The following is a 25290-nucleotide window of genomic DNA, read 5'->3' as shown; positions in this document are numbered from 1 at the left end:
TCATCCTCTTCATAGACTTCAGCTCGGCCTTCAATACAATCCAACGCTACTAGATGATCAAGAAACTCCGTCACCTCAACGTTCTTCCACACCTCATCCGCTGGATTCACTATTTTCTCACTGACAGACCACAGGCTGTAAGGATAAGCACATTCACATCAATCGTCATCATCAATCGTCATCACCAACAGCAGAGCTCCGCGGGGTTGTGTCCTCAGCCCTTTTCTCTACACTCTCTACACAAATGACTGCCTCACCACATACTTCAAGTACTCGATCATACCGCCATCCTAGGTCTGCTCTGCGACAAAGACTCAGTCACAGACTATCAATTATCCATCTCTCATTTTACTCAGTGGTGCACCGACAACTTCTTAGAACTCAATGTAGAAAAAGCAAAGGAAATGGGCATTCACACATCACGTACACCCCCTCTGGACTGGACCCCACCTCCATCTACAACCAAATAGTTGAACAGGTCAGCCACTTCAAGTACCTCAGACTCACCATAGACAATAAACTGACATTTGATCAACACGTCACTAAAATCCACAAAAGGTCCCAACGGAGACTACAAGTCATACGTAAACTCTGTGCCCTCTCTGTTGCCCCCACCTTCTGTCACCGCTATACACCAGCATCATTCAACCCATCCTACTGTACTGTTCACCCTGCTTTTAAAACATGCTGTCCATCACCAACAGAAACAAATTGACAAAAATCACACACACAGCATCTAAAATCATGAACCATCCCACACTCAACCTTACCGAGCTCAACCTCAGAGCGGTCACGCGCTTGGACGAGCAATAACCAATGACCCTGACTACCCTCTCCACCCACACTTTACACTGCTACCATCAGGACTCTGAGATGGTGATGGGCACACTTCAACAAGAGCTTTGTCCCGTCTGTCATCTCCGCACTCAACAACCTTCCCCAGTAACCCTGTATGGACTCAGCCCACCTGAATATGTCAGTTGTCTGTTTGGTTGTCTGATGGTGTTTGTGCTTGTGTGTGTATCCATATTTTGCTGTTTCTGGTGGTGGTGTTCTCGTGTTGTTCGATGCTTGTTTCTGTATTCAATGTTTTTGTGATAGATTGTGAAAACAAATTTCCCTCATGGGACAATAAAGGCTATCTATCTATCTCTATGCCCTGACAGACAACGCACCTTAGTTCCTATCCAGACCTGTCTGGAGTTCCGGCAGAGTAGCACAACTTCAAGGAGGTCTTCAGTAACACTAAGGCTAATTTGATACCCCCCTATTGTCCATATGACTGTTCCAAGGGCTGCCTGTTCTCCCTGTCTGGTCCTGAGCGTGAAGCTATGGAGACATACGTAAATGACTGTCTGGCTGTTGGAATCACTCGCCCTTAGTCTTCTCCCACAGGGGAGAAGGACAAAACCATGCGCGCCTGCATCAATTACAGGGGACTCAATGAAATCACCATAAAGAATCTGTATTTCCTCTGGCTTTGAGTTGCTTCAAGGTGCCACTATTTCCACCAAACTTGACTTCCATAACACCTATCACCTTGTCCGCATCAGGGAGGGGGACAAGTGGAAGATTGCCTTCAACACCCCTACCAGACATTATGAGTAGTTGGTGATGACATCTGGCTTCACCAATTCCCAAGCAGTCTTCCATGCCTCGGTCAATGATGTCCTTCGAGACATGATTAACAAGAATGCTTTTGTCTATCTAGATAACATGTTCTTCTCCAGTTTCCTTGAGGATAGCATCCACCATGTTCAGACTTTCCTACAGCGCCTCATGGAGAATTCCCTATTTGTTAAGGCAGAGTGAGTTCCACATCCAATCGATATCCATTCTGGGTTAGATCATGGCCTCAAAACCACATTGTGGCCTCGAAATGGATCCTGCTAAGATCAGAGCAGTAATGTCTTGGCCTATACCAGAGACTTGTAAACAGTTGCAGCATTTCCTGGGCTTTGCCAACTTTTATAGATGCTTCATCTGGAACTCTTGCTCAGTTGCTGCTCCTTTCACCGCCCTGACATCCTCCAAGACTCCCTTTCACTCGTCCCAGTCTGCCAATGCAGCCTTCCAGATCCTGAGGGATTGCTTCAGCTCTACACCCCTTCTGGAAGTCCCCAGACTAGGCATTTTTTTGTGGAGGTGGGAGTTGATGTTGGAGTTGTGGCTGTCCTGTCCCAGCAAACAGCCATTACCCAGAAGCTCTGTGCATGTGCCTTTTTCTCTCTGCACGTCTCACCAGCCGAGGTAAATTATGACATTGACAGATGTACTCCATTGGGCCCATGCTTTGAAGCTGTCCTGCCACCCAGGGGTTTAAGAGAACACAGGATGTCGTCCAGCAACATTTCTGGTGGCCCACATTAGAGGTTGACACCCAGAAGTACAACGATGCCTGCCCAACCTGCAACCAGAACAAACTTTCTCACCAACCTCCATCCGGTCATTTACAGCCCCTCCCTGTGCCACATCTTCCCTGGTCCCACATCTCCGTGGACTTTGTCACAGGTATGCCACCATCAGATGGGAATACGGTCATGCTGACCATCGTGGACCGCTTGTCTAAGATGGCTCACTTCGTGCCCCTGTCTAAGCTCCCTTCAGCAAAAGAGACTGCGCAGCTGCTCCTTGACCACATCTTCCACCTCTACAGCATTCCTGTGGATGTGGTCTCAGACAGAGGGCCTCAATTCTCTTCTGTGTTCTGGAAAGAGTTCTGCAGTCTGCTGGGAGTCACTGCCAGCCTGTCGTCTGGTTTTCATCCAAAATCCAACAGCCAAACTGAGAGGATGAACCAAGATATGGAGACAGTCCTTCGGTGTATGGTGACCCAGAACCCATCCTCTTGGTCCAAGCATCTGTTGTGGGTGGAATATGCCCACAACATGCTCACCAGCTCCGCCACTGGTCTGTCTCCATTCCAGTACACCTACGGATACCAGCCACCTCTCTTCCCAGCTTTGGAAAGGGAAGCCTCCTGGCCCTCAGTGAAAGCCTTCCTCCATCACTGCTGTCGGACCTGGGCCCCATCGTCTCATCGATGGAGGACTTACCTACGCTATGCACCACATCATCCTCTCCCCTCAACGTGGAAGAGGCATCCAATACCTTGTTGACTGGGAGGGCTATGGTCCTAAGGAGAGATCTTGGCTTCCTGCTCATCACATCCTCGATCAGCAGCATCATTAGGGGCTCTCCTTGCCATAGGACCCCAACTGTCGGGCCTTCCTCTGCTCCTGAGGATGAGGGTCCACCAGTGGACTTACCTTTCTCATGAACCACAGCCATTGAAGTCTTTGGTTCTCAGGAATTCTATTAGTGTCAAATTAGTGTCAATTAGTGTAAGGGATTTCATGTACTTTTTAAATTCAGGTAAGAAACTTTTAAAGTTAGGTGAAGCTTTTGAGTGTTTGCATTTGTGTATATGGAATTTGCCATACAAAATTAATAGGTTTGTTGTAAAACTAATGTTGTGTTTTCTATGGACAATGGAGGCAGTGGTTGTACACAAAAAGGCTGGCAAGATCAGGCAGACAAAACAGGCAAGGAGTAGGCAGAAGAATCAAATATCAAAAAACACTCCAGTCATACACTGGGAGCAAACAACTGGGTATGCGAGAGAGCTTAGCACACAGGAGGTAACAAAGACAATCTGGCAGAGACATGGGGAATGAGGCGGGGTTTAATTACACAGGAACTGACACAGGTGAAACAAATTAGGAATCAACTCATGGCGGGAAAAAGAGCAAAGAGGGGAAGTAAATGGCAAACAACTGTATGGAACACAAGATTTTAACCCTAACCCACTAGACGGCTGGTCCTGACAGGTTTCTCAACGTAGGTCCTGATACGTGAAACATGGGATGGATCTTTATAGAGCGAGGGAGGCGAAGACGAACAGCAGCTGGGCTGATGATCCTGGAGATCAGGAATGGGCCCACAAATCTGGGACCCAGTTTATGGCACTCCCCCTGAATAGGTAAGTCACGGGTGGAGAGCCAGACCTTTTGTTCCACATAATAGGGAGGAGCTGCGGTACAATGACGGTCAGCAGCCCTTTGGTATCCTGCATTGGTGTGCAGTAGAGTTGCCCGGGCTCTCTTCCAGGTGAGGTGGCAACGGCAAACCAGAGCTTGGGCTGATGGGACAGAAACCTGCCCCTCAACATCAGGAAACAGCAGAGGCTGGTAGCCGTAGACACATTGGAAGGGTGACATGCCCGTGGATGCCACTGAGAGCAAGTTGTGGGCATACTCCACCCAGAGGAACTGCAGGGACCAACTGGAAGGATACTGGGAGGTGATACACCGCAGAGCTGAGCACAATGACTGTGAGGACCACTGTCTGACCCTCTGAGGGAGGCAAACCTGTGACAAAGTCCATCGATATATATGAGACCATGGCCGATGTGGAACAGGCAGGGCAGGTCAGAAGTCCAGCTGGAGGGCTGCAGGTGACCTTGGCACAGACAGGACAGGCAGAGACAAATTCTCGGGCATCCTCCTGTAGGGAGGGCCACCAGTGTGATCAAGCTCAGAGTTCTAGTCACCCCAGGATGACAGCTCAGTAGGGAAGAGTGTCCCCACTGTAGAACTTGGGAACAGAGTGGGCCTGGGACGAAGAGCCGACCGAGGGGACAGCCATCAGGAATCTGGATACCTGGGAGGGCACTCTGGACATCCCTCTCAATGTCCCAATTCACCGCTCCGACCACACAGTTGGGGGGTAAGATATTAGCTGCATCCCGGGGGTGGTCTTCTGCTCGAATTGCCGGGAGAGGGCATCAGGCTTGATGTTGCGGGAACCTGGGCAATAAGACATGATGAAGGTAAAGCGGGTGAAGAATAGAGCCCACCTGGCTTGTCTTGAGTTCAGTCATTTGGCCCCTCGAATGTATTCCAAATTTTTGTGGTCGGTCCAGACCAGAAATGGATGGTCAGCACCCTCCAACCAATGTCTCCACTCTTCTAATGCCAACTTCACAGCCAGTAGTTTTCAATTCCCCACATTATAGTTGCGCTCCGCCGATGAGAGTTTCCGGGAAAAAAAAGCACAAGGATGGGACTTTATACCTTAGGGGAGCGCTGGGAAAGGACAGCTGAATAGGAGAGGAAGAGAATCTGGACAGAAGGGTCTGGAAGGCAGACTCAGCCTAACGGGACAAAGAATACCTGGAAGTGGCAGAGGTGAGTGCGTGCAAAGGGGCAGCGATCTGACTATAGTTTCTGATGAACCGTCAATAGAAGTAAGCGAAGCCAAGGAAGCACTGGAGCTGCTTGTGGTCGGTGGGTACAGGCCAGTTGAGGACAGCATTGACTTTCTCTGGGTCTATCTTGATCGATCCTGGTGAGATGATATACCCCAGAGAGGACACAGTGGACGTGTGAAATTCAAATTTTTCCGCTTTGACAAATAATTGGTGCTGGATCAACTGTTGCAGCACCTGGCGGACATGCCCCATGTGCTCCTCTTCAGACGGAGAAAATATCAGGATATCATCCAGGTACACAAAGACAAACCTGTTCAACATGTCACGGACGACGTCGTTGACCAGGGACTGGAAGACAGAGGGGGCATTAGTGAGTCCAAATAGCATTACAAGATACTCATAATGGCCACTTGGGGTATTGAATGCAGTTTTCCACTCGCCTACCCATATACGGACCAGGTGGTAGGCATTACGGAGGTCCAACTTAGTGAAGATTTAAGCCCCTTGAAGAAGCTCAAAGGCAGAGGAGATGAGTGGTAAGGGGTAGCGATTCTTCACTGTAATGTCATTGAGGCCTCGATAATCAATAAGAGGCCGCAGGGTCTTATCTTTTTTCTCTGTGAAGAAAAATCCAGCTCCCACAGGAGATGACGGACAAATGATCCCTGCATACAGTGCCCCCTGGATGTATTCATCCATAGCTTTTCTTTCTGGACCAGAGAGGGAGTAGAGGCGACCCTTAGGCAAAACTGCTCCAGGGAGAAGTTTGATGGAACAGTCACATGGCCGATGGGGTGGTAAGGACATGGCTCAAGCTTTGTTGAAGACCTCCTTCAAGTCAAGGTACTACACAGATATACTGGACAAATCTGGAAATTCAGAGGCGACTTCAGATTTGGAAGCCACAGAGAGAGGAAGCAGACAGGATGAGTGACAGGCTTGATTCCACCCCAAAACGTCCCCCGTAGCCCAGTTTATGTGAAGGTTATGTTTGCAAATTCAAGGATACCCCAAAATGAGAGGGTACACAGGAGAACCAATGATAAAAAGGAAATATTCTCCTTATGGTTACCTGACAAGCACAATGACAGAGGAACAGTCTGGTGAGTGACCCTGCTCATCAGGTGGCCATCGAGTGCACTGGCCTGGCGGGGCTTGGCCAACGGCTGTAGCTGGAGATGAAGTCGGCGAGCCAGGTTTCTATCCATCAAACTCTCATCAGTTCCTGAATCGATGAGGGCAGATCCATCCAAGAAAGACTGAGAGTGAATAGATAGCTGGACTGGTGTCAGTGAGCGTGCTGGGTTGGGGCCAACAGATGAGTGGCTCACCAGTAGGCCTCCAGTTACTGGTGAGCCTGGGCTTTTTACTGGGCGAGGAAGTGACCAGAACCCCCACAATAGAGGCATTATCCATCGTGTTGACGTTGTAGCCGTTCCTCAGGACTTAGTCGCGTCCGACCGAGCTGCATGGGCTCCTGTCGGGATGTAGCGGGACCAGCCCCTGGGTTAGGCAGATTGAGTCATGCTGTGGTGCTGGCCACAGGGGGCATAGCAGTGGCTCGGGCTGCCTCTCGGCCTGTGGTATATTGGCCAAATACACAGGTCAAAGCAGCAGAAAAAGCAGTCACAGAGTCACAGGTGGGTGACTACTTGGCCCTCTCAGCAGTAGCCCATTCACAAGCTCTGCCAGTGAGGTTCATTATCATATATGCCACCCTTGAGCGTTGCAAAGGTAATAGGTTGCATGCAGTTCAGTGAGCCCCTTTTGATGTGAACCTCTTTCATTTAACTGTAAATGCAATATTTATAAGGTAATATCGAGGCCTTTTTCCAGTCAGTGCCCATAAAGATGTTGCTCCAAAAGGATTTCCCTTACGGAGATATTTTCCTCTTTTCATAAAAAGTATTACGTACATGTTTGTTATTGCACTTTGAATTCATTATATCAAGTCCTTTTATCATGAGAATTTATCACTAGAATTCTTATTGTTTCTTGATACTGATGATGGCTTCTCATCACGAGAGAAAGGCCATTAGGAATTGCTTTTGTAACAAAATTAAAATCTTTACTTGTGGCAGGGAAGGATTTAATGTGAAGAAAAACGTTCATAACTAAGCATTACATCTTGACAATCAAAAATCAGTAATATCTTTGTTATTCTCTGTTATGGTTTTGTGAGGGGAAAAGTTCTGGGAATAACATAACTTCCATGCTAAAAATGCCTGTTGGTTAAAATTTTGATAATTTTAAAGGTAATTTGGCAACATTAAAGTTACAGGTAAGTAAAAATTTTCAATCACCTAATATCCTAATATGATAATAAATTAATATTAATATCCTAATATTGTTTGGAATAAAAAAAACAAATTGAATTAGGGGATTTGAGACATTTCTTAATTAGATTAGATTATGAAAGTATTTTTTAATTCATTGAAATGTATTAGTTCAAAGCCTAATCAAATTATATTGAAATTATCAAAATGGGTGCAGAGAGAATTTCATTTTTCAGATGGTGTTTCTTATTTTTCCATGTAAAATTGCTAATTACTTTATTAATCTCTTTGCATGTAGAATCTTTGACCAATAATGATAGAACAGGATCTACCAGTCTTCAGATACCTTCTACCTTAGATAGGAGGATTCTCCCAAAAATAGGTAAATTGAAGCCACATATTCATATTTCGTGTTTTCTGAAGTCTGGGGAAGAATTAAGCTGTTGTCTAGAGGACATATCTTTTGTGATATCTATGCCTAGGAATTTCACTGTTTTTTTAACCCTGATGTTACATTTGTTTTCACAATCTGTATTATAGAGACAAAAGATTTCACATTTGTTATTATTGAGATGTAACCCTGAAGCTTTAGAGAAATCATTAATCAGTTGTATGACTGGTTCAATTTGGTGTTTGTCCTTTGAAAGTAGAGCTGTATCATCAGCCAGTTGTGTAATTTTAAGTTCCTATTGAAATATGGTTAAGACTTTTATCCTACTGCAATTAAAAATAAAAATTATGAAATTGGGCATCTTGGACGGAACGGTTGATCTGAAATCTTTTTGAGGTGTTAGGATAGATCATTAGTTACTATTGATGTTATTGTATTGCAATTTAACTATTGAGATAAGGTTTTCTCCAAATCCCATAAGTTTTAATGGAATAAAAATAAAAGGGTTTTCCAAGGTGTCGAACGCTTTGCAGAAATTATGAAATACAATAACTGCTTGTGACTCAACATGTTTAGAGTCCAAATCTAAGATTAATCTAATATTATTACTGTGTTGCTTAGACATAAAACCTGTTTGGCATTCAATTATAATATCTCCAAGAATAGATTTTAAGTGCCTGGAATAGACAAATGCAAATCATTTGTAATCCACATTCAGAATTGTGATGGGCCTTCATCTTTCTATGCATAGAGGGTCTTTGTTTGGTTTTGTAATTAGGCAGATTAAACCTTGTTTCATAGATGATGTCATTTCATTGTTATACATTCTTAATACATATTCAAAAGTGGATAGCCGCAAAAAATTTATAAAATTCAGCAGATAAATTGTCAATCCCTGGAGATTTCCTAGTTTTCATGTTTTTCCAAGCTTCATTGAGTTCCAGATTTGAGATGAGGTTTTTACAATTTTGTTTAAAATCTTCTGAAATCATTGGGATGGATTCCTTAATATTGCTTAATCATTTTTCAGTGTTCAGGATCATATTTAGATTTATATAGTTAAAAAGTGCTAAAAAGCACTAATGTGTTCTGCTATTTCTTGGGATTAGTATTTAGATTATTGTTTATCCTCAGTGAAGAAATTTTGTTTCTGTTTTTATTACATTTTTCAAGAGCGAAAAAGTAACTTGAGTTTCTTTCACCATGTTCGACTCCTTGCCAGATTCTTCTTTTCCATGCAAGACATTCCAGTGTTTTTCTGCCTGAATTCCCGGTACCAACCAACCTGACTCACCTGTTTTGTCTGCCTCCCAGTAATTCATCCCAGCCTCTCCCTGACCACAAGTTCTGCCTTTTCCTTCCTGGTTCCTGTTTGCCTGCCTGGTATTTTCAGAATACATCTGAGACTTCTCAAACAATCCTGTACTTCTATGTTCTGCATCTGGGTTCATACCTCCTTATGACTACATAAGGAGCCCCTTGATAATGACGCTTATTGGCAAATTTCATGTTGCACCACCCCCAGTGCGCCACACTTTCAAAGTAGAAAGAATGTATCTTTTAAACGTTTGATCCAAATCTTTTCAAACCACCATAAAAGGATGAATCCTGTTGGTTTTGATGTACTGCATGACATTTCTTTTACATATTTCTATTGCTTTTATTGACTTTTTTAGGTACATATTTGTGGTCAGTCACCATAAAGTCTCACTTACCCCTCCACTTTTCTTATTTAGTTTGGGACTGACAGTGGCAGAGTTTTATTTGTATATTTTTATTTATTTATTTTTTTATCTACCTGTTTTTGTGTGGAGAAGGGGTGGCTGGGGTGGTTGCTGAAGTTTATTTCTGAATTTGCCCAAGTCAAACGAATACATTTTCAAACTTTTAGCAGGATTTTTTCAAGTCAGAATATTAAACTATTTTTATTTATAATGTGTGCATCTAATCCCAGCCAAATTCCTGGTCAGGGCAGGGTCGACCATGGACAGGTTGCCAGTCTGTCACAGGGCCAACACATAGAGATATACAGAGACAAACAAGTACTCACTAACAATCAGACCTACGGACAATTTAGAGTCACCGGTTTACCTACACATGCGTCTTTGGATTGTGTACCAGAGTACCCGGAGGAAGCCTACGCAGGCATAGGGAGAACATGCAAACTCCACAGAGAAAGGCCATGGGCCCAGGAATGAAACCCACAGAAATGAGGCAACAGTCAAACCGTTACGTCATTATGCCACTGTGCTTCCTTGCAGACATATTTTTTGGATTGAGCACAGGTCATACTTGTCTTTGAATCCTTTTGGGTGGGACAAAGCTGACACCTGCCACATTACCTGCCTGTGGTTTGTACCATTCGAAATGTTGGGGTTCCTTACCAGGGAGTAAGATGTCCTCTAGCCATGTCAAGTACAACCCCCGTGGCCTGATTTTTTTCAGGTGTTTCCTCAAGGAATTTTCCTCACAGCCCAGCTAAATTGCAAACATAACTGGGCTGTACATCACATGCTGCCCAAATTTTGATGCAGGTTTTCCCAGCATATATTGTCAGAATGGACACAGCCAATGTAATGCAAAGCATTAATAAAAAGTCACCATGCAAATAATCACATTTCTCATTGGAGTTATGTTTTCCCTCCCCCCTTGTTTTGTATCAACTCAAAAGTATCAATCCTGCACCTGCAGGTGTAGGTATGTGAGTAGAGCCGGGGTCCGAGGCAAAATTCTGCTAAGAGGCCCTTCAAACTGAACTCCAAAAATGTTCAAATGTAAGTAATTATATTATATTATTTTATTATTATAATATATAATATAATATAATAATAATAATAATAATAATTATTATTATTATTATTATTATTATTATTGTTGTTGTTGATTATTAAATAGTTATTGTTTGTTTTGCAACATTGTCATAATATTTCAGGAGTTTTATTTATGCACTCAGATATCTGCATCTTTCCTGTGGGCTATTCAAGGAAACAAAATTCAATCTTAGTCAATATTTATCCATTACTTTCCAGTTTGTATAAGTACAGTTGTAATTACACTACAACTAAAATTATAGAAGCAAGCAAGATGCAGATAAACAGAGACTGCCCAGTTTATGTAGGTCAAACACAGACTCACTCTCCCACATGCAGAAGAGAGTTACCTGACTGCTGTTCCTGCAGTTTATTATCATGCTGTTTCTTCCTCCTTTTTTCATTCCCCGGGGGATAACTTTGCTTCATCCCAGCTAAACACTGATGCAGTGGACATGTGCAACGGATAGTCACATTCTTTTTTTGTTTTTTTTGTTTTGTTTTTTTTTCACGGGGCCCCTATTAGGTTGAGGGGCCACATGCAATGTGTGTAGTGTGCATATTGGGTGAACCGGAGGGTGGAGTACAACATGGACAGGTTGCCAGCCTGTGGGAGGAAACCAGAGAACTAGGGAAAACCAATTCAGGGACAGGGAGAACACATAAACTCCATATCGGGCCTGGTTATCTAACCTTCTTGCATGCAACATTGCTAACTACTATGCAGCTGTGTTTCCTAGGTTCTATGAATATCAAAACTTTATATTCAAACCAAGGAGAAGTCTAAAATATTAATTTTTGAAGTAGCATGCATGAAGACATGGCCATGTGGGTCTTGAGCTCAGGTGGAGCTGAGTGATTCATCTGTTACTGCTTCCTCCTCTGCAGTGTAACCTCTGTTTGTAGCAGGGCTGTGATGTGATGGAAACATGCAATAAACACAAAGACAGTACTAGTCTTCTTAACACTGTCTTCAGTCCAGAGACTGCTGATGTGATTTAATAGTGGAGACTACTGTATGACAAACTGTACTACTGTATCTACTGTATGATACGTGTGTTAAAATCAGCATTATAAAACACGGGTAGATTTGCTTGATACACAATAGCATAAAAAGTTGTGTAGTATAGTGGGTGCTGTACAGGGTGTTGTGCTGAATAGTGGTGGAAATAATACAGACTCAGTTTTTTCAGTACACAGTGTAATAGAGGTATTAAATGTGAAAATTAAAGTCCAGTCATTTCTCTTTCTGGATGTGTAAGAGATTGAAGGACCAAATACCTGGTCTACAGTCAGTCCAATTAATTATATTAATTATTATTATATATTTTTTTCTGTTTTTCTGTGCAGACTAACTTCAGCATCATATGTTTTGATACTGTTATTGTTGCTTCATCGTTCGATAAAATAAGGTTCAGCTGCAGTTGTGCCTTATTGCTTTACAGTTTACCTTACAGTAAACAAATTTTGTTTCAGTCTGGGAGATCTGAGTGCTCTCTTACAGGTCAGTCCAAAAGTGCTCTGAATGTTTATGACTCCTTGCTGTAATTGACAACACTGTATTATGTAATTGATGAACCTCACTGATGCTACAGTGGAGGTGGAGCCTCCATGCTGCTTAGGGACCCACAACAAATACTTGATGGTCATGAAATATAAAATGCTGCATGCATATACAATGCTGTGTCACTCTTAGCCATTTCAGATCAAGCAAACTTCAATATAAGTTTATAAGATAACTCACAAGTAAACACAAAATACAGTTTTAAGTGCGGATTTTATTTATTAAGGAAAAAAAAGCCATCTGAACCTACATGGCCCATGTAGTTAAAAAAAAAGTAATTGCCCCCTCAACCTAATAATTGGTTGACCCACCCTTAGCAGCCACAACTGCAGTCAAGTGTTTGCAATAACTGGCAATGAGTCTTTCACTTCACTGTGGAGGAATCTTTGCCCACTCTTCTTTGCAGAATTGTTTTAAATCAGCCACATTGGAGGGTTTCTGAGCATGAACCACCTTTTTAAGGTCATGCCACAGCATCTCAATTGGGTTCAGGTCTGGACTTTGACTAGGCCCCTCCAAAAACCTCATTTTGTTTTTTTTTTTTAAGCCACTCAGAAGTTGACTTGCTGGTGAGCTTTGGATCATTGTCCTGCTGCAGAACCCAAGTACGCTTCAGCTGGAGGTCACAAACTGATGACCAGACATTCTCCTTCAGGATTTGTTGGTAGAGAGCAGAATTCATGGTTCTATCAATCATAGCAAGTTTTTCACCATGTTTCACTGTTGCCATGATGTTGTTTTTATCAAACGCTGTGTTCATGTTACGCCAGATGTAAGGAGATGCACTCCTTCCAAAAAGTTCAACTTTTGTTTCATCAGTCCACAGAGTATTTTTCCAAAAGCTTTCTTACGGTTTGGTCATGAACACTGACCTTTACTGAGACAAGTGAAGCCTGCAGTTTTTTAGATGTTGTTCTGGGTTCCTTTGTGACCTCTTGGATCAGTCGTTGCTGTGCTCTTGGCGTTGTAGGCTGGCCTCTCCTGGGAAGGTTCACCACTGTACCATGCTTTCTCCATTTGTGGATAATGGCTCTCACCGTGGTTCGTTGTAGTCCCAAAGATTTACAAATGGCTTTGTAACCTTTTGTCAATTACATGTCAATTACTTTTTTTCTTATCTGCTCCTGAATTTCTTTGGATCGCGGCATGATGTCTTGGGTTCAATATGGCTGACGTCACCTTGTCAGACAGGTTCTATTTAAGTGACTTCTTGATTTGAAAGGTCTGGCAGCAATCAGGCCTGGGTGTGGCTATGAAATCAGCTTTCCACAATAATACGATTAATCACAGTTACCTCATCATTTAAGAAGGGGGGCAATTACCTTTTCAGATAGGATTATGTAGTTTTGGATAGTATGTTTCTCTTAACAAATAAAATCATCACAGAAAAATTGCACTTGATGTTTACTTGGGTTATCTTTGTTTAATATTTAAATTTTTTTGATGATCTGAAACAGTTGAGTGTGACACACATGCGAAAAAGTAAGAAATCAGGAAGGGGGCAAATACTTTTTCACAGCACTGTATATACAAATACACATACACACACACTGGGCATAGCAAGTGTTTAGAGTGCAGCTGGTTGTGCGAGTGTAGTGGGACAAGGAAATGCTGTGGTGTTTGAAGCTTATAGTCAGCACGTTACATTATGGAGTGGTTTGCTGCTGCTCATACAGTGAGATCAAACAGAGCAGGCTGATGAAGCAGGCTTTCATTTGCACACTGATGGGTTTTCATTCAATGTCCAGCTCTGTCTAACACACACCACAAAGAGCAGACGTCCATTCAGACAGCCTGCTGATTATGGCAACATGTTATATTAGGTAATTACAGACTCTGTCATATAACATACAACTGCTGCATAACATCTTAATAAACGGACTGAAAGAGGCACTAGCAAAGATATGGAGAGTGAAAGTTCTTGTTCCTCTGTGGTGATTTACAGAGGCATTTCTTTCCCATGAGTGTGTCTGTCTCATAGGCCCTCCCCCCACACAGAGCACAAAAAAGGCATAATTAAAAAATGCTGTTGAAATGCCTTCATTAAAGAGTGTGTCAGTGTTCAACTGTGTCTCTTCTTCCCACTCCAGTTTCCCAATGTTGAACATGTCCACCCCCACTGAGCTGAAGTCTCCCTGTGTGACTCGTAACGGTATGGTGAAGATGCCCCCCAGCCAGCCCAATGGTCTGGGCAGTGCAAGCATCACCAAGGGCACACCTGCTGCCAAGAACCGCCTGTGCCAGTCCTCCTCAGTACCCTCCATCCTGCCCGCTCCACCCTCCTCCCTCCCCTACCATCACCACCACCACCTGGACGGCCCTGGCATGCCCCACTCAGCAGCCTCACTCTTGGGCTGTGACCTGGAGCCTGGAAAACCTTTGGTGGGCTTAAAGCCATCCCTTCGCCAGTCTCTATCCAAACCCCTGCTGCTGGAGCGTCAGCTTGTCCTGGATGAAAAGCTGCTCAACCGACTCCTCTGGTATTTCACCACAGGTGAAAAGTGTGTGCTGGCACAGGTGTGCAAGACCTGGCGCAAGGTTCTATACCAACCCAAGTTCTGGGAGGGTGTGACCCCCATCCTGCACGCCAAGGAGCTATATACCCTGCTGCCCAATGGAGAGAAGGAGTTTGTCAGTCTACAAGCCTTCGCCCTGCGTGGCTTCCAATCCTTCTGTTTAGTGGGTGTGTCAGACCTGGACATTTGTGAGTTCATTGACAACTACCCACTGTCTAAGAAGGGGGTCCGCTCAGTCAGTCTCAAGAGGTCCACCATCACAGACGCCGGTCTAGAGGTGAGCCATGATGTTTGGATAAGATGAATTTCACTAGATGATGATAAGGAGTTCAGTGTGACTGGGCGATAAGACGTCCGGTATACTCAGAGCCATGCAAGCTGCGGTCTCAGCAGCAAGCGGTGGATTTGGTCAGTAGCAGATATGCACAAACAGCAAAATGTCATTGTTTTTTGTAGAGGAGCTGTAGTAATGATTGGTTGTCTAGTGGTTTTCCCCTTGCCTTAATTAATAATTCTTGTTGATTTGACTTTGAGTTGAAAATTTAAGATATTTCTCCATAGTCAACCTAATTAATGTTTAGTTTGTATTGAGGTGATTATATGTGTGTGTCATGCTCCATATTGCATTACTGCAACAGAGTGTGTTAAACAGGGAGTGTGAAGCATAGGAAGACGCTGGAGAGTTATTTCTTTGATAAATAATCAGCGATCAATTTAAGTCCAGTACCTGTGAGGTTGCATCGACCAGTTTATCAACCCATTTTAACATATGTTTCCTTATGTCTTATATTGACCTGCAGTTGACAGAAAAGAAACAAATACTTTTAACATCATTCATCATTAAATTAGCATCATAAATGTGGTAGAGTTAATTTTTCACTGTTATTTGGTGATGGGCAAACAAACTTAATAACATGCCCTTTTGCATACTGGTAAACCATGAGCCCCACCTCCTCTCTGTGCTCTGTATGATGATAAGGTCCTGACAGGCCTGCAACAGGTGGCTCAGACAGCTTATTAGAGCTGAACCTAGAATTTTATTTACACATCAGTCAGTTCCTGATTTATGTTAAACCACTGCAGATCCTGGTAAGATGATTATAATCCATAATGACAGCTCCTGTTTGATGATTTCTGTCTTGTCATGTACTCTGTCATGCTCCACTCCTAGGAACAAAAAAGGCCTAAATCTCAGAATGACACGCAGATGGCTCTTCACACCTTCTCAGCTACGTAGTTATTCTGGGATGAATGAATTGTTGCCATCGAGAAAGATAAAATTGCTGGCTGCAGGATCTAAAAATTGACTTTCCCAAGGGCAGGGTACACCCTGGGTTAGGGTTAGGGTTAGGGTTATCCAGTTGCCAGTCCATCACAGGGCCAACGCACAGAGAATGACACTCACACTAAATCAGAGTACTCTGGGAAACCTCATGCAAGCACATGGAAAACATACAAACTCCACACAGAAAGGTCCAAGGCCCAGGAATTGAACACACAAACTTTTTATTGTGCAGCAACAGCGCTAACCACTATGCTGCCGTGTTGTGTCAAGCTGATATGTGGTAATGAATAACAGAAAGAAGCAGAGAGAAATGAAACATGATTGTGTGTCCAAAGTGTATTTGTATGTATTTTAGAATTCTTTAAATATATTTTTTCGCATCACTTTTTTTGAAACCTTTAGTCCAGTTTTCCATTTTAAATCAACAAAGCATATGAATAAATTATAAATATGATTTAATGGATTATCTATTTATCATATATTGATAATTTGCGTAAATAATGGTTGAAATTCCTGAGAGTGAGACTGAATGAGCAAACGCAGCCCACGATCTCTTGATGAAATAAAGAATGCCTTTTTTAGGCTACTGTCTTTAAAACAACATCAACTGGATCAGAAATTAGTCTGGACTGTGACCCAAAGGTTGTTCAAAATACTGTCACTAATAGATACATATACCCAGGGCTGTAGCTTGACATCACAATACTTTGCATGAAAAAGCGTGAGAAAATACATGCACACATAAATGTTTTTATTTTACATTAAACTAAAAAGTAAACAGTCGAGAAAGAAAAAACAAGAAGGGAAATGAAATAAATAAAATGAATGTTTAATATTCTGGAAACAATTCGTCCACATGAAAAGTCTGTGTGTATGTGGAATGTTACTTTCCATGAAGGTTTGGAGTTGTATAAAAATCAGTGTGCGCTAAGAATGCGCACCAGTGCACATCGTTAATACCATGCTATATTTACAGTCTTTTGAGTCTGATTAATGTGATGTTGCAAGATGTTGAAAAAGGATCATAGAAGTGTGAATTTAGGTGGCATTTTATCGAATGTTTTTTACTTTACAACCTTTTTAAAGGAAAATGTTCTGTTCTTAGTTTTGGACATTTGTATTTATTTCCATGTGAGATTACTTCCTCAACTTTCCTCAATTTTGGAATCTGCTAAATGTATTATTATTTACAGCAATACTGCTTCTTTTGCCTCCACTGCCACTAAAATTGCTACTAAAAGCAAACACTTATTATAAATATTATTATAGTAAAAATATTAATAATAAAAACAACCGAAATCATTACATTTACTGTATACATTATATGCAAGGAGGAAAATGAACATAAAATATGTAATCAACATCTATCTATCTAAAACCATTCGCACTCACACCTACAGGCGATTTTGAGTGGCCACCTGCATGTCTTTGACTGTGAGAGGAAGCTGGAGAACCTTGATTAAATAGAAAGAGAGAACCTACAAAATCCATACAGATCCATACTGTCAGCTTATAGTTATAAACTATTCATAAAAGTTGACATAAATTAAATCAGTGCTATGTCGATTCTTATAACAGGAAAAGAAAAACTGTATCCCTGATTTTCTTTCACCAATTACCTTAACACCTAGAAAACCAGCAGCAGATTATCCCTTAAAGACAGAACAAGGAGATAGTCATGTAGTTTGGTCCTTGCACTTTACATAATAATTATGAAGGGGAGAAACTTTAAATCAGTTTGATATGTAACTCAAAATGAAATTGGGTGTTGTGCTCTATTCCAGATGGGAATACTACACAGTGAATAATATCTGACTAGCATTGAAAGACAAAGTCTGTAGTTCTCTTCCAAATATCGCTGTGTAGTCTGGTCACAGTTAAGATGCCTCTCAGCTCCACAGCTCCACCAATCAGGGACCTCTCCCTCTCAACTGTTGTCATTATTTCGGTGCAGTAAATGGTCAACCAGTATCTATCTTAGGAATAATCAAGGATCACAGAAAAACTGAAAACAATTGATGGTCTGTATTTGATGTACACAGAAATACACTGATGTATTTTCCTTCTTTTTCTCTTGTGTCCTTGTTTATAAAACTAACTGGTTCCACTTCAAGCTTTTACAACAGTCACATCAGACAGAGACCAAACTACTTTTATCTGCTGATACAAATTTACCTTTACAACAGATCCCTGCAGAACTTTTCCTAGTAAGGGAGAAATGTTTTTGTTATATATTTATGAGTTCTCTGTTCATATAGCTTCGTGTTTTCCTGTTTAAGTTGTACATTTTTAATTTGCCACAAAGTCTCCACATACTAAGCTTGAGCAAACACTTTAAATTGAAATAACAAAAGAAAAGTTGAACAGAGAAACAATGATTAAAAATCAACTCCAAAGTCTTTAATGCTCCAATTTTATTATTTTATTACTATTTTATTAGCCACTGGCTGTGGCTGTGACATCACACACTGGTGAAACAAGAGTGTCCGATGTAGAAACATGGCTCTAGACATCACTAACAAAGATGTAAGATGATATTCAAAATGAACCTGTTAAACCGTTGCAGTGAGAACATTTGTTGAAGCTGATCTGTGGAAACGAAGTTTGAGAACCTTTGTTGGATCAAGCATAAACATCTTCCTTTACTTCACAGGTCATGTTGGAGCAGATGCAGGGCCTGATGCACCTGGAGCTATCTGGCTGCAACGATTTCACAGAGGCTGGCCTGTGGTCCAGCCTGAATGCCCGCCTAACCTCCCTCAGTGTCAGTGACTGCATTAATGTGGCGGATGATGCCATTGCTGCAATCTCTCAGCTCCTTCCCAACCTATCAGAGCTGAGTCTGCAGGCCTACCACGTCACTGATACAGCCATGGCTTATTTCACAGCCAAACAGGTGTGGAGCCAGAGCAATACCTGGTGTTTCACTATTCGCACTTACATGGCTGAATTCTCTCCTCAAACAAACAGCATGTTCCACATTATTAATGATGGTCATTATTAATGATGGTCAGCTGGTCAATTGGAGACAAAACTAAGTTTTTGATGACGTTAATTCCATGACCCGCTACCATTTTTTTATTTTAAAGTTCACCTATTTCATTCTGTTGTATTTGAAGTGTAGAGATCCATAAAAAGATATGTGGTTTTAAGAACCAAAACTAATCTCAGTCTAATATTGCATCTCCTGTCTCAGGGTTCTCTAAGAGGGTCTAAGGACAATAGGTCATTGAGTCAATTAGAAGAGGGGATCTGATCTCTGGATGAGAGTGACTGAGAATGGTCACTCCCTTGTTTTTAACATCACAAAGTTCCAGAAGTCCTGACAGTTGATTTTAAGGTCCAGTTTCTAAATATTGGCTGTAACAATTACCCAACAAAAAAATGGTATATATGTTTTAATGCATTCCAGTCTCAGTGGTAACATGAGAAAGTTAATTTGCTAATGTTGAGTTGGTCTGAAATTAATTCAGACGGAGCAGCTTTAGATGAGGGGGAAGCCGTTTTACACTAAATACATAACACAGTGTGTGGTCGTCTCATATACTGTAATTGGAGTTAGCATAGGAAAGACATTTAAACATAACAGGACTAAAATGTATATAACATACATGTTATATGTATAAAAACTGAAATTAAGTATGCAGTATGTCATTTATTATTACTATCAGATACAAGTCCTCTGTATTTATTAAGATTATAAAATGTTTTAACCATTATAAAATACCCAGAGTAATATAAATATATATATATGTGTGATTTATATTATGGACTTTAGTTCCATAACATGAACATTAACAATTCCACAAATCCAACATATGTCAATGTATCCAATTTTTTACAGGTATCATACATATTTGAACGTATACATTTTGTATGTATATTGAATACATTTAGATGTATCACATTTACATACAGTAAAGGCAGCATGGTGACATAGTGTTTGTTGTGTTTGTCCCACAACAACAAGGTTGCGGATTTGGTTCCCGGGCCTGGGGCCTAGTAACGTAGTTTGCATATTCTTCCTGTGGATGCATTGCTCTCCCCTGGGTACTCCGGTTTCCTCACACTGTTCAAAAATATGCATGTTTAGGTTAATTGGTGACTCTAAATTGTCCTTAGACAGAGATGAACAACAGCTCTCACTCACACTCGTGCCTATCTCTGTGTGTTGGCCCTGTGATGGACTGGCAACCTGTCCAGGGTGTAACCCACCCTGGCCCAATGTGAGCTGGGATTGCCTCCAGCACCCACTCCCCTGTGGCCTTGAAATGGATAAGCATTACAAGATGAATGAATGAATTAATATTGGCATATGCTAATGAACTTGCAAAGCAAATGGTGCCACAAGTTCAGCAAATGTCTGTGCTCAGATATTAACTGATGGCTGTGGCATTGAAGCTGCTAAAGGTTCACTCAACCAACCCATGATCTCCTTGTTGTGGGACAACAGCAGTAACCATTATGCCGCTGTGCTGCCCCTGCCACAGGTTGTTATCAATATTCTTTTCTTCATTACATGATCAGATAAAGTGATTACCATCTACCCTCAGGGCTACACTACCCACACTCTGCGGCTTCACTCCTGTTGGGAGATCACCAACCACGGCGTGGTTAACATGGTGCACAGCCTCCCCAACCTGACAGCTCTTAGCCTCTCTGGCTGCTCCAAAATCACTGATGATGGTGTGGAGCTGGTTGCTGAGAACCTGCGTAAGCTCCGTAGCCTGGACTTATCCTGGTGCCCCAGGATCACCGACATGGCCCTGGAGTACATTGCCTGTGATCTGCATAAATTGGAGGAACTGGTGCTGGACAGGTCAGTGTTTTTATGAGCTGCGGATGGAGCAGGATGCCACCAAATGATGTGACAACCTAGTGAATGTGAGAGTTAAATATTATGAGAATGCAGTTAGTGTATCTGTTTGAAGAAACATATTGTAACACATTGAGGTGCTGCAGATGGATAGCGGCTGGAAATAGATCAGTGTGCAGTATGTTCCATGTAGCAGAGATCTGCTATGGTAAACACTGTATTTCTGCTGAGCTTGGTTTGAAACTGTAGACTGGATCATCACTCATCTTGGTACCCCTTCTTTGCCAGCAAAGCTGTGGGGTGCACATGGAGCAACTGATTAGTCCTAACCCTAAACTTCAACTAAACATCTATCCATCACTGTCCCGCAACAACATTTTTGATGCTGTAGCCATAACAGTAAAGGTCATTTTACTCCAAAGGAACAACTTGTTTCGGACCAAGCTTGGATCTTTTCTTATATATGTTACTTTGGACAGTGTTAAGTCTGTGTCTGTACGTTACAAGCTCATCCTTTGTTATCTCAGTTGTTGCTACTGTGTGAGCTGTGACTTGATGCTGTTGTGTTTCATAAGCCAGAATTCTTCAGTAGTGTTCTGTTACGTGAAGGAGGCTGAAATCAGCTAGACCTCAATTGCCATGAAAACTAAACAGTCCTTTTTATCTGGTGAGAAAAAATGTCCACCAAATGTAACCTTGACGACCCCTGTACAAAACTGTTTGCAATTTTACAAAAGACTGAGCTGTCCTTACTTCTGGTTTATGCGTCATGAATAGTCACTGTTTCTGTGATAGCCTGATGATCTGTCAGTAAGGTCTGATTATGTTTCAGTGATAGCTGATGTTTCAGCAGTGTCTGCTGATGTTTCAGTGAGGTCAGCTGATATGCCAGGGATAGTCTGCTGAATTTTCAGTGATGGTCAGCTGATCTCTGTCTCCACCTCAGTGTGTCTGTAGTTTTCTGAGTGCCTCTGTCTTTCTCTGTCTCATTGCGGCCATCTCTGTCTCTGTCTTTGGATCAGTAGCTCCAGAAAGGCTACAGTAGGACCGTCAGCCTCACAAAGTAAAAGTGAATATTTGCTGCCTGTGTGTGTGTGTGTTTGATCAGGACTCTGTCAGTTCTCTTAGTCTTTGTAATGGGACTAAACGAAAAGGGCAACAGCAGACACACCAGATACAAAAAGCTTTTGTGACACGACTGTTGATCTCTCAGATTTTACCGTGGAACTGCTCAAAAGAGAGGACACTGTCTGTGTCTCCATGCTTCCTGGAGTCTTTTTATACATCAGTCAGACCAAACAAACACAATGACTTTTAGGCTTTCACTGCTTCACTGCACACATTCTTTTAGTTCACCTGGTTTTATTTGTGATGGAGTATTTTTATTTTGATGTCTAACCCTAATTTCTAACCCTAATCTCTAATCTTTCATTTACTTCTAGACTCTACTGTTAACAGTAGGAAAAAAAAATCATAGGAAAACCTTCTCCAATGTAAACCAACCTTGACCACAGGAAGCTGAGTTCATACTCCACAGATGCCCCCTGTGTGTGGTTTACGAAGCGACACTGTCCCCCACTTACAGCTGCTCACGTTAAAATGTATCAAATTTAACCAGATGCAGACAGACCAGATGAGCCAATGAATATATCTGCACCTACATTTAACTGAGGCTCGCTGTATCTCATTGATACTTTCTAAACATGAGTAACTAACTCATGTTTAGGTGTGACACTAAACATGTCACACCTTCACCTTCACCCAGAAGCCCAGGTCTATAGCAGCATGGCTAAAGAGTAGAGGACTTCAACTTTTTAACTATAAGCTCTGTCATACAAAAAAGTTTTAAGCCTGATCTTGAAAATTGCTAAAGAGTCTGCCCCCTGGACCGATACTGGAAGTTGGTTCCATAGAAGAGGAGCCTGATAACTGAAAGATCTGCCTCCAGATTTACTGTTGGAGACTCTAGGAACCACAAGTAAACCTCTATCTAGAGAGTGGAGTGGCCTACTAGGACAGTAAGGAACTATGAGCTTTCTGAGATATGATGGAGCTTGGCCATTAATTCTACTCTATATTTTACTGGCAGCCAATGAAGAGCAGCTAACATGGGAGAGATGTGATCCCTTTTCCTAGTTCCTGTTAATATTCATGCAGCAGCATTCTGAATCAACTGAAGGCCTTTCGGAGATTTGTTTGAACATCCAGATAATAATGAGTTACAGTAGTCCAGTCTAGAAGTAACAAATGCATTAACTAGTTTTTCAGCATCCTTTTGAGAGAGGATGTTTCTGATGTTTCTCAGATGGAAGAGCTGCAAAGAAGCCATTAGAATATCATTGGAGACTTTAACCAGCGCTGTGCTATGATGGGCTCTAAATCCCGACTGAAACTCTTCAAACAAACCGTTCCCATCCAGGTGGTCGTGTAATTGTCTTGCTATGGCTTTCTCAATGATTTTAGAAATGAATGGAAGGGTCTATATGGGTCTATAGTTTGCCAAAACATCTGGATCAAGATTAGGCTTTTTAAGGTTGGGTTTGATGACTGTGGTCTTAAGAGTCTGAGGTACATAACCCAAAGATAAAGTAAAATTAATCAGATCTAGAATGAATGGCTCAAATCTCTTTAAAGAGGCTAGTTAGTACTGGGCCTAATAGACAGGTTGACGGTCTGGATGATGAAACTATAGAAGTTAGCTCTGAGAGATTCAGAGGTGAAAATGATTCCAGATGTACATTAGGCATTGCAGTTGATTCAGGAGTTGCTATATTCAGTAGAAGATTATTGTCTATATTGTCTGTGATATTGAATGGTGATCATATTTGGTAGTTTGTCAAGATGATGACAGGTCTATACAAGGACAGGAAGGTGAGCTTATAGAGATATTATGAGTTGATGGAAAACATCTTCAGGAGAGGTCAGAAACATTCCCTTTACCTATGTTTGTGTTTCAGCTCCACCTGTGCTGCTGTGGGCACTGAGCAGATTTAACTGCTATTCTAGAGATTAATAATCAATGAAGCACAGTGTGTGATGCCCTGCCTCTTGGGAACTTGATAGATATTTTCCTTAAAGGGAAATTTCAAATCCAGAGAGACTGAGAAATCAAAGAAGGAAAATGGCAAGTTCAATAAACACCCTACATATTCTGATGAACTTGGTTCAGAGGGTGAAACATGAAAGCGCTAGTGGAACATTGGATGTTTGATAATTTATTCATCCATTCATCCATTTATATCTACAGCGGCTACATGGGATAATATTTTACCTTCTACCACCAGGGTCATTGTTGCACTGTCTCATGTTAGCTGTGAGTGTATATGCACTGTATGGCTTTATTTATAGGTGATTAGCCAAAGTTAAATTTCTCACTTGTGGGACAATAAAGTTGTTCCTTATATTAATCTAGTGATTTGTTTCTCAAAAAGTCCATCATTGTTGACCATTGTCATCCACAAGGTTTTATGGGGAGCACACTGAGCTGGACTTACTGACCTGATCCTCTGGAACATGTTTACGGTGATTTACAGGTTGTCAAAATGACCCACCAGTGAACATGAGCAGTTATGTGATGCATGATTAAACCCAAACAGCTGGATCCCACAATAAACTCCATCATGGTTTCTAAGCAGTCAATGATGCCTGTTGTTGTGTGTTTTCAGATGTGTACGCATTACAGACACCGGTCTGGGCTACTTGTCTACTATGTCATCATTAAGGAGCCTCTATCTGCGTTGGTGCTGTCAGGTAACACAAAACACAATGGTTTGTTGCATGATTTTACATAAACAGATTAATCCAACAACAACTTAGACAATATTTGAGAAATTATGACAAATATCCCATAGGTAGTTTTATTTTAGCGACAGCAAGAAGCTTTCACAATCACAACATCTCTTGAAACCCAAAATGTACTCCTTTAACTTGAAGTATAGTTGAGGAAACCTGCAGCTGCTTGGAAAGGAACTGAAGATGATACTTGAAAGAAATCTCATATTCATTGACTTTTTAATCAGTATTTCATGTCTGTATGTGTGTGTGTGTGTGTGTGTGTGTGTGTGTGCAGGTGCAGGACTTTGGACTACAACATTTGTTTGGAATGAGGAGTCTTCGTCTTCTGTCCCTCGCAGGTTTGATTCCACAGATTCTGTTAGACTGTGGTCTGTCTGTAATGCTAAACAAAACAAACTCTGTGTTCAAATAATTAGTAATGATCAGGGAGCAAGAATATCTAGTAAAACAATATATATATGGAGATTTTTGTGACTCAGTGACACATACACGTAACACTAAAGTCATTCACTCTTCTCATGCTACACTGTCAAGGATGCCAACAACAATAACACTGTTATTGTTAATAATATAAGTATTATATATAGTTATATAATAATAATAATAACTCAACAAGCATATCAGC

General features: G+C 41.7%; 1 protein-coding gene across 1 annotated transcript in view; it reads left to right on the top strand.

The window, feature by feature from the left end:
* The window catches only part of fbxl16 (F-box and leucine-rich repeat protein 16), a 44583-nt gene that overhangs the window by 18456 nt on the left and 837 nt on the right, over positions 1 to 25290 (top strand). Inside the window, exons 2-6 of the mRNA XM_029509257.1 lie at positions 14344 to 15046; positions 18708 to 18950; positions 20608 to 20873; positions 24536 to 24620; positions 24940 to 25003. Coding sequence (XP_029365117.1) covers positions 14351 to 15046; positions 18708 to 18950; positions 20608 to 20873; positions 24536 to 24620; positions 24940 to 25003 — 1354 coding nt within the window. The 5' untranslated portion in view covers positions 14344 to 14350. The remainder of the gene's footprint in view (positions 1 to 14343; positions 15047 to 18707; positions 18951 to 20607; positions 20874 to 24535; positions 24621 to 24939; positions 25004 to 25290) is intronic.

The sequence above is a fragment of the Echeneis naucrates genome, chromosome 8 (genome assembly GCF_900963305.1).
Source record: "Echeneis naucrates chromosome 8, fEcheNa1.1, whole genome shotgun sequence".
Lineage (NCBI taxonomy): Eukaryota > Metazoa > Chordata > Actinopteri > Carangiformes > Echeneidae > Echeneis > Echeneis naucrates.
This window is presented reverse-complemented; position numbering and strand designations above follow the sequence as displayed.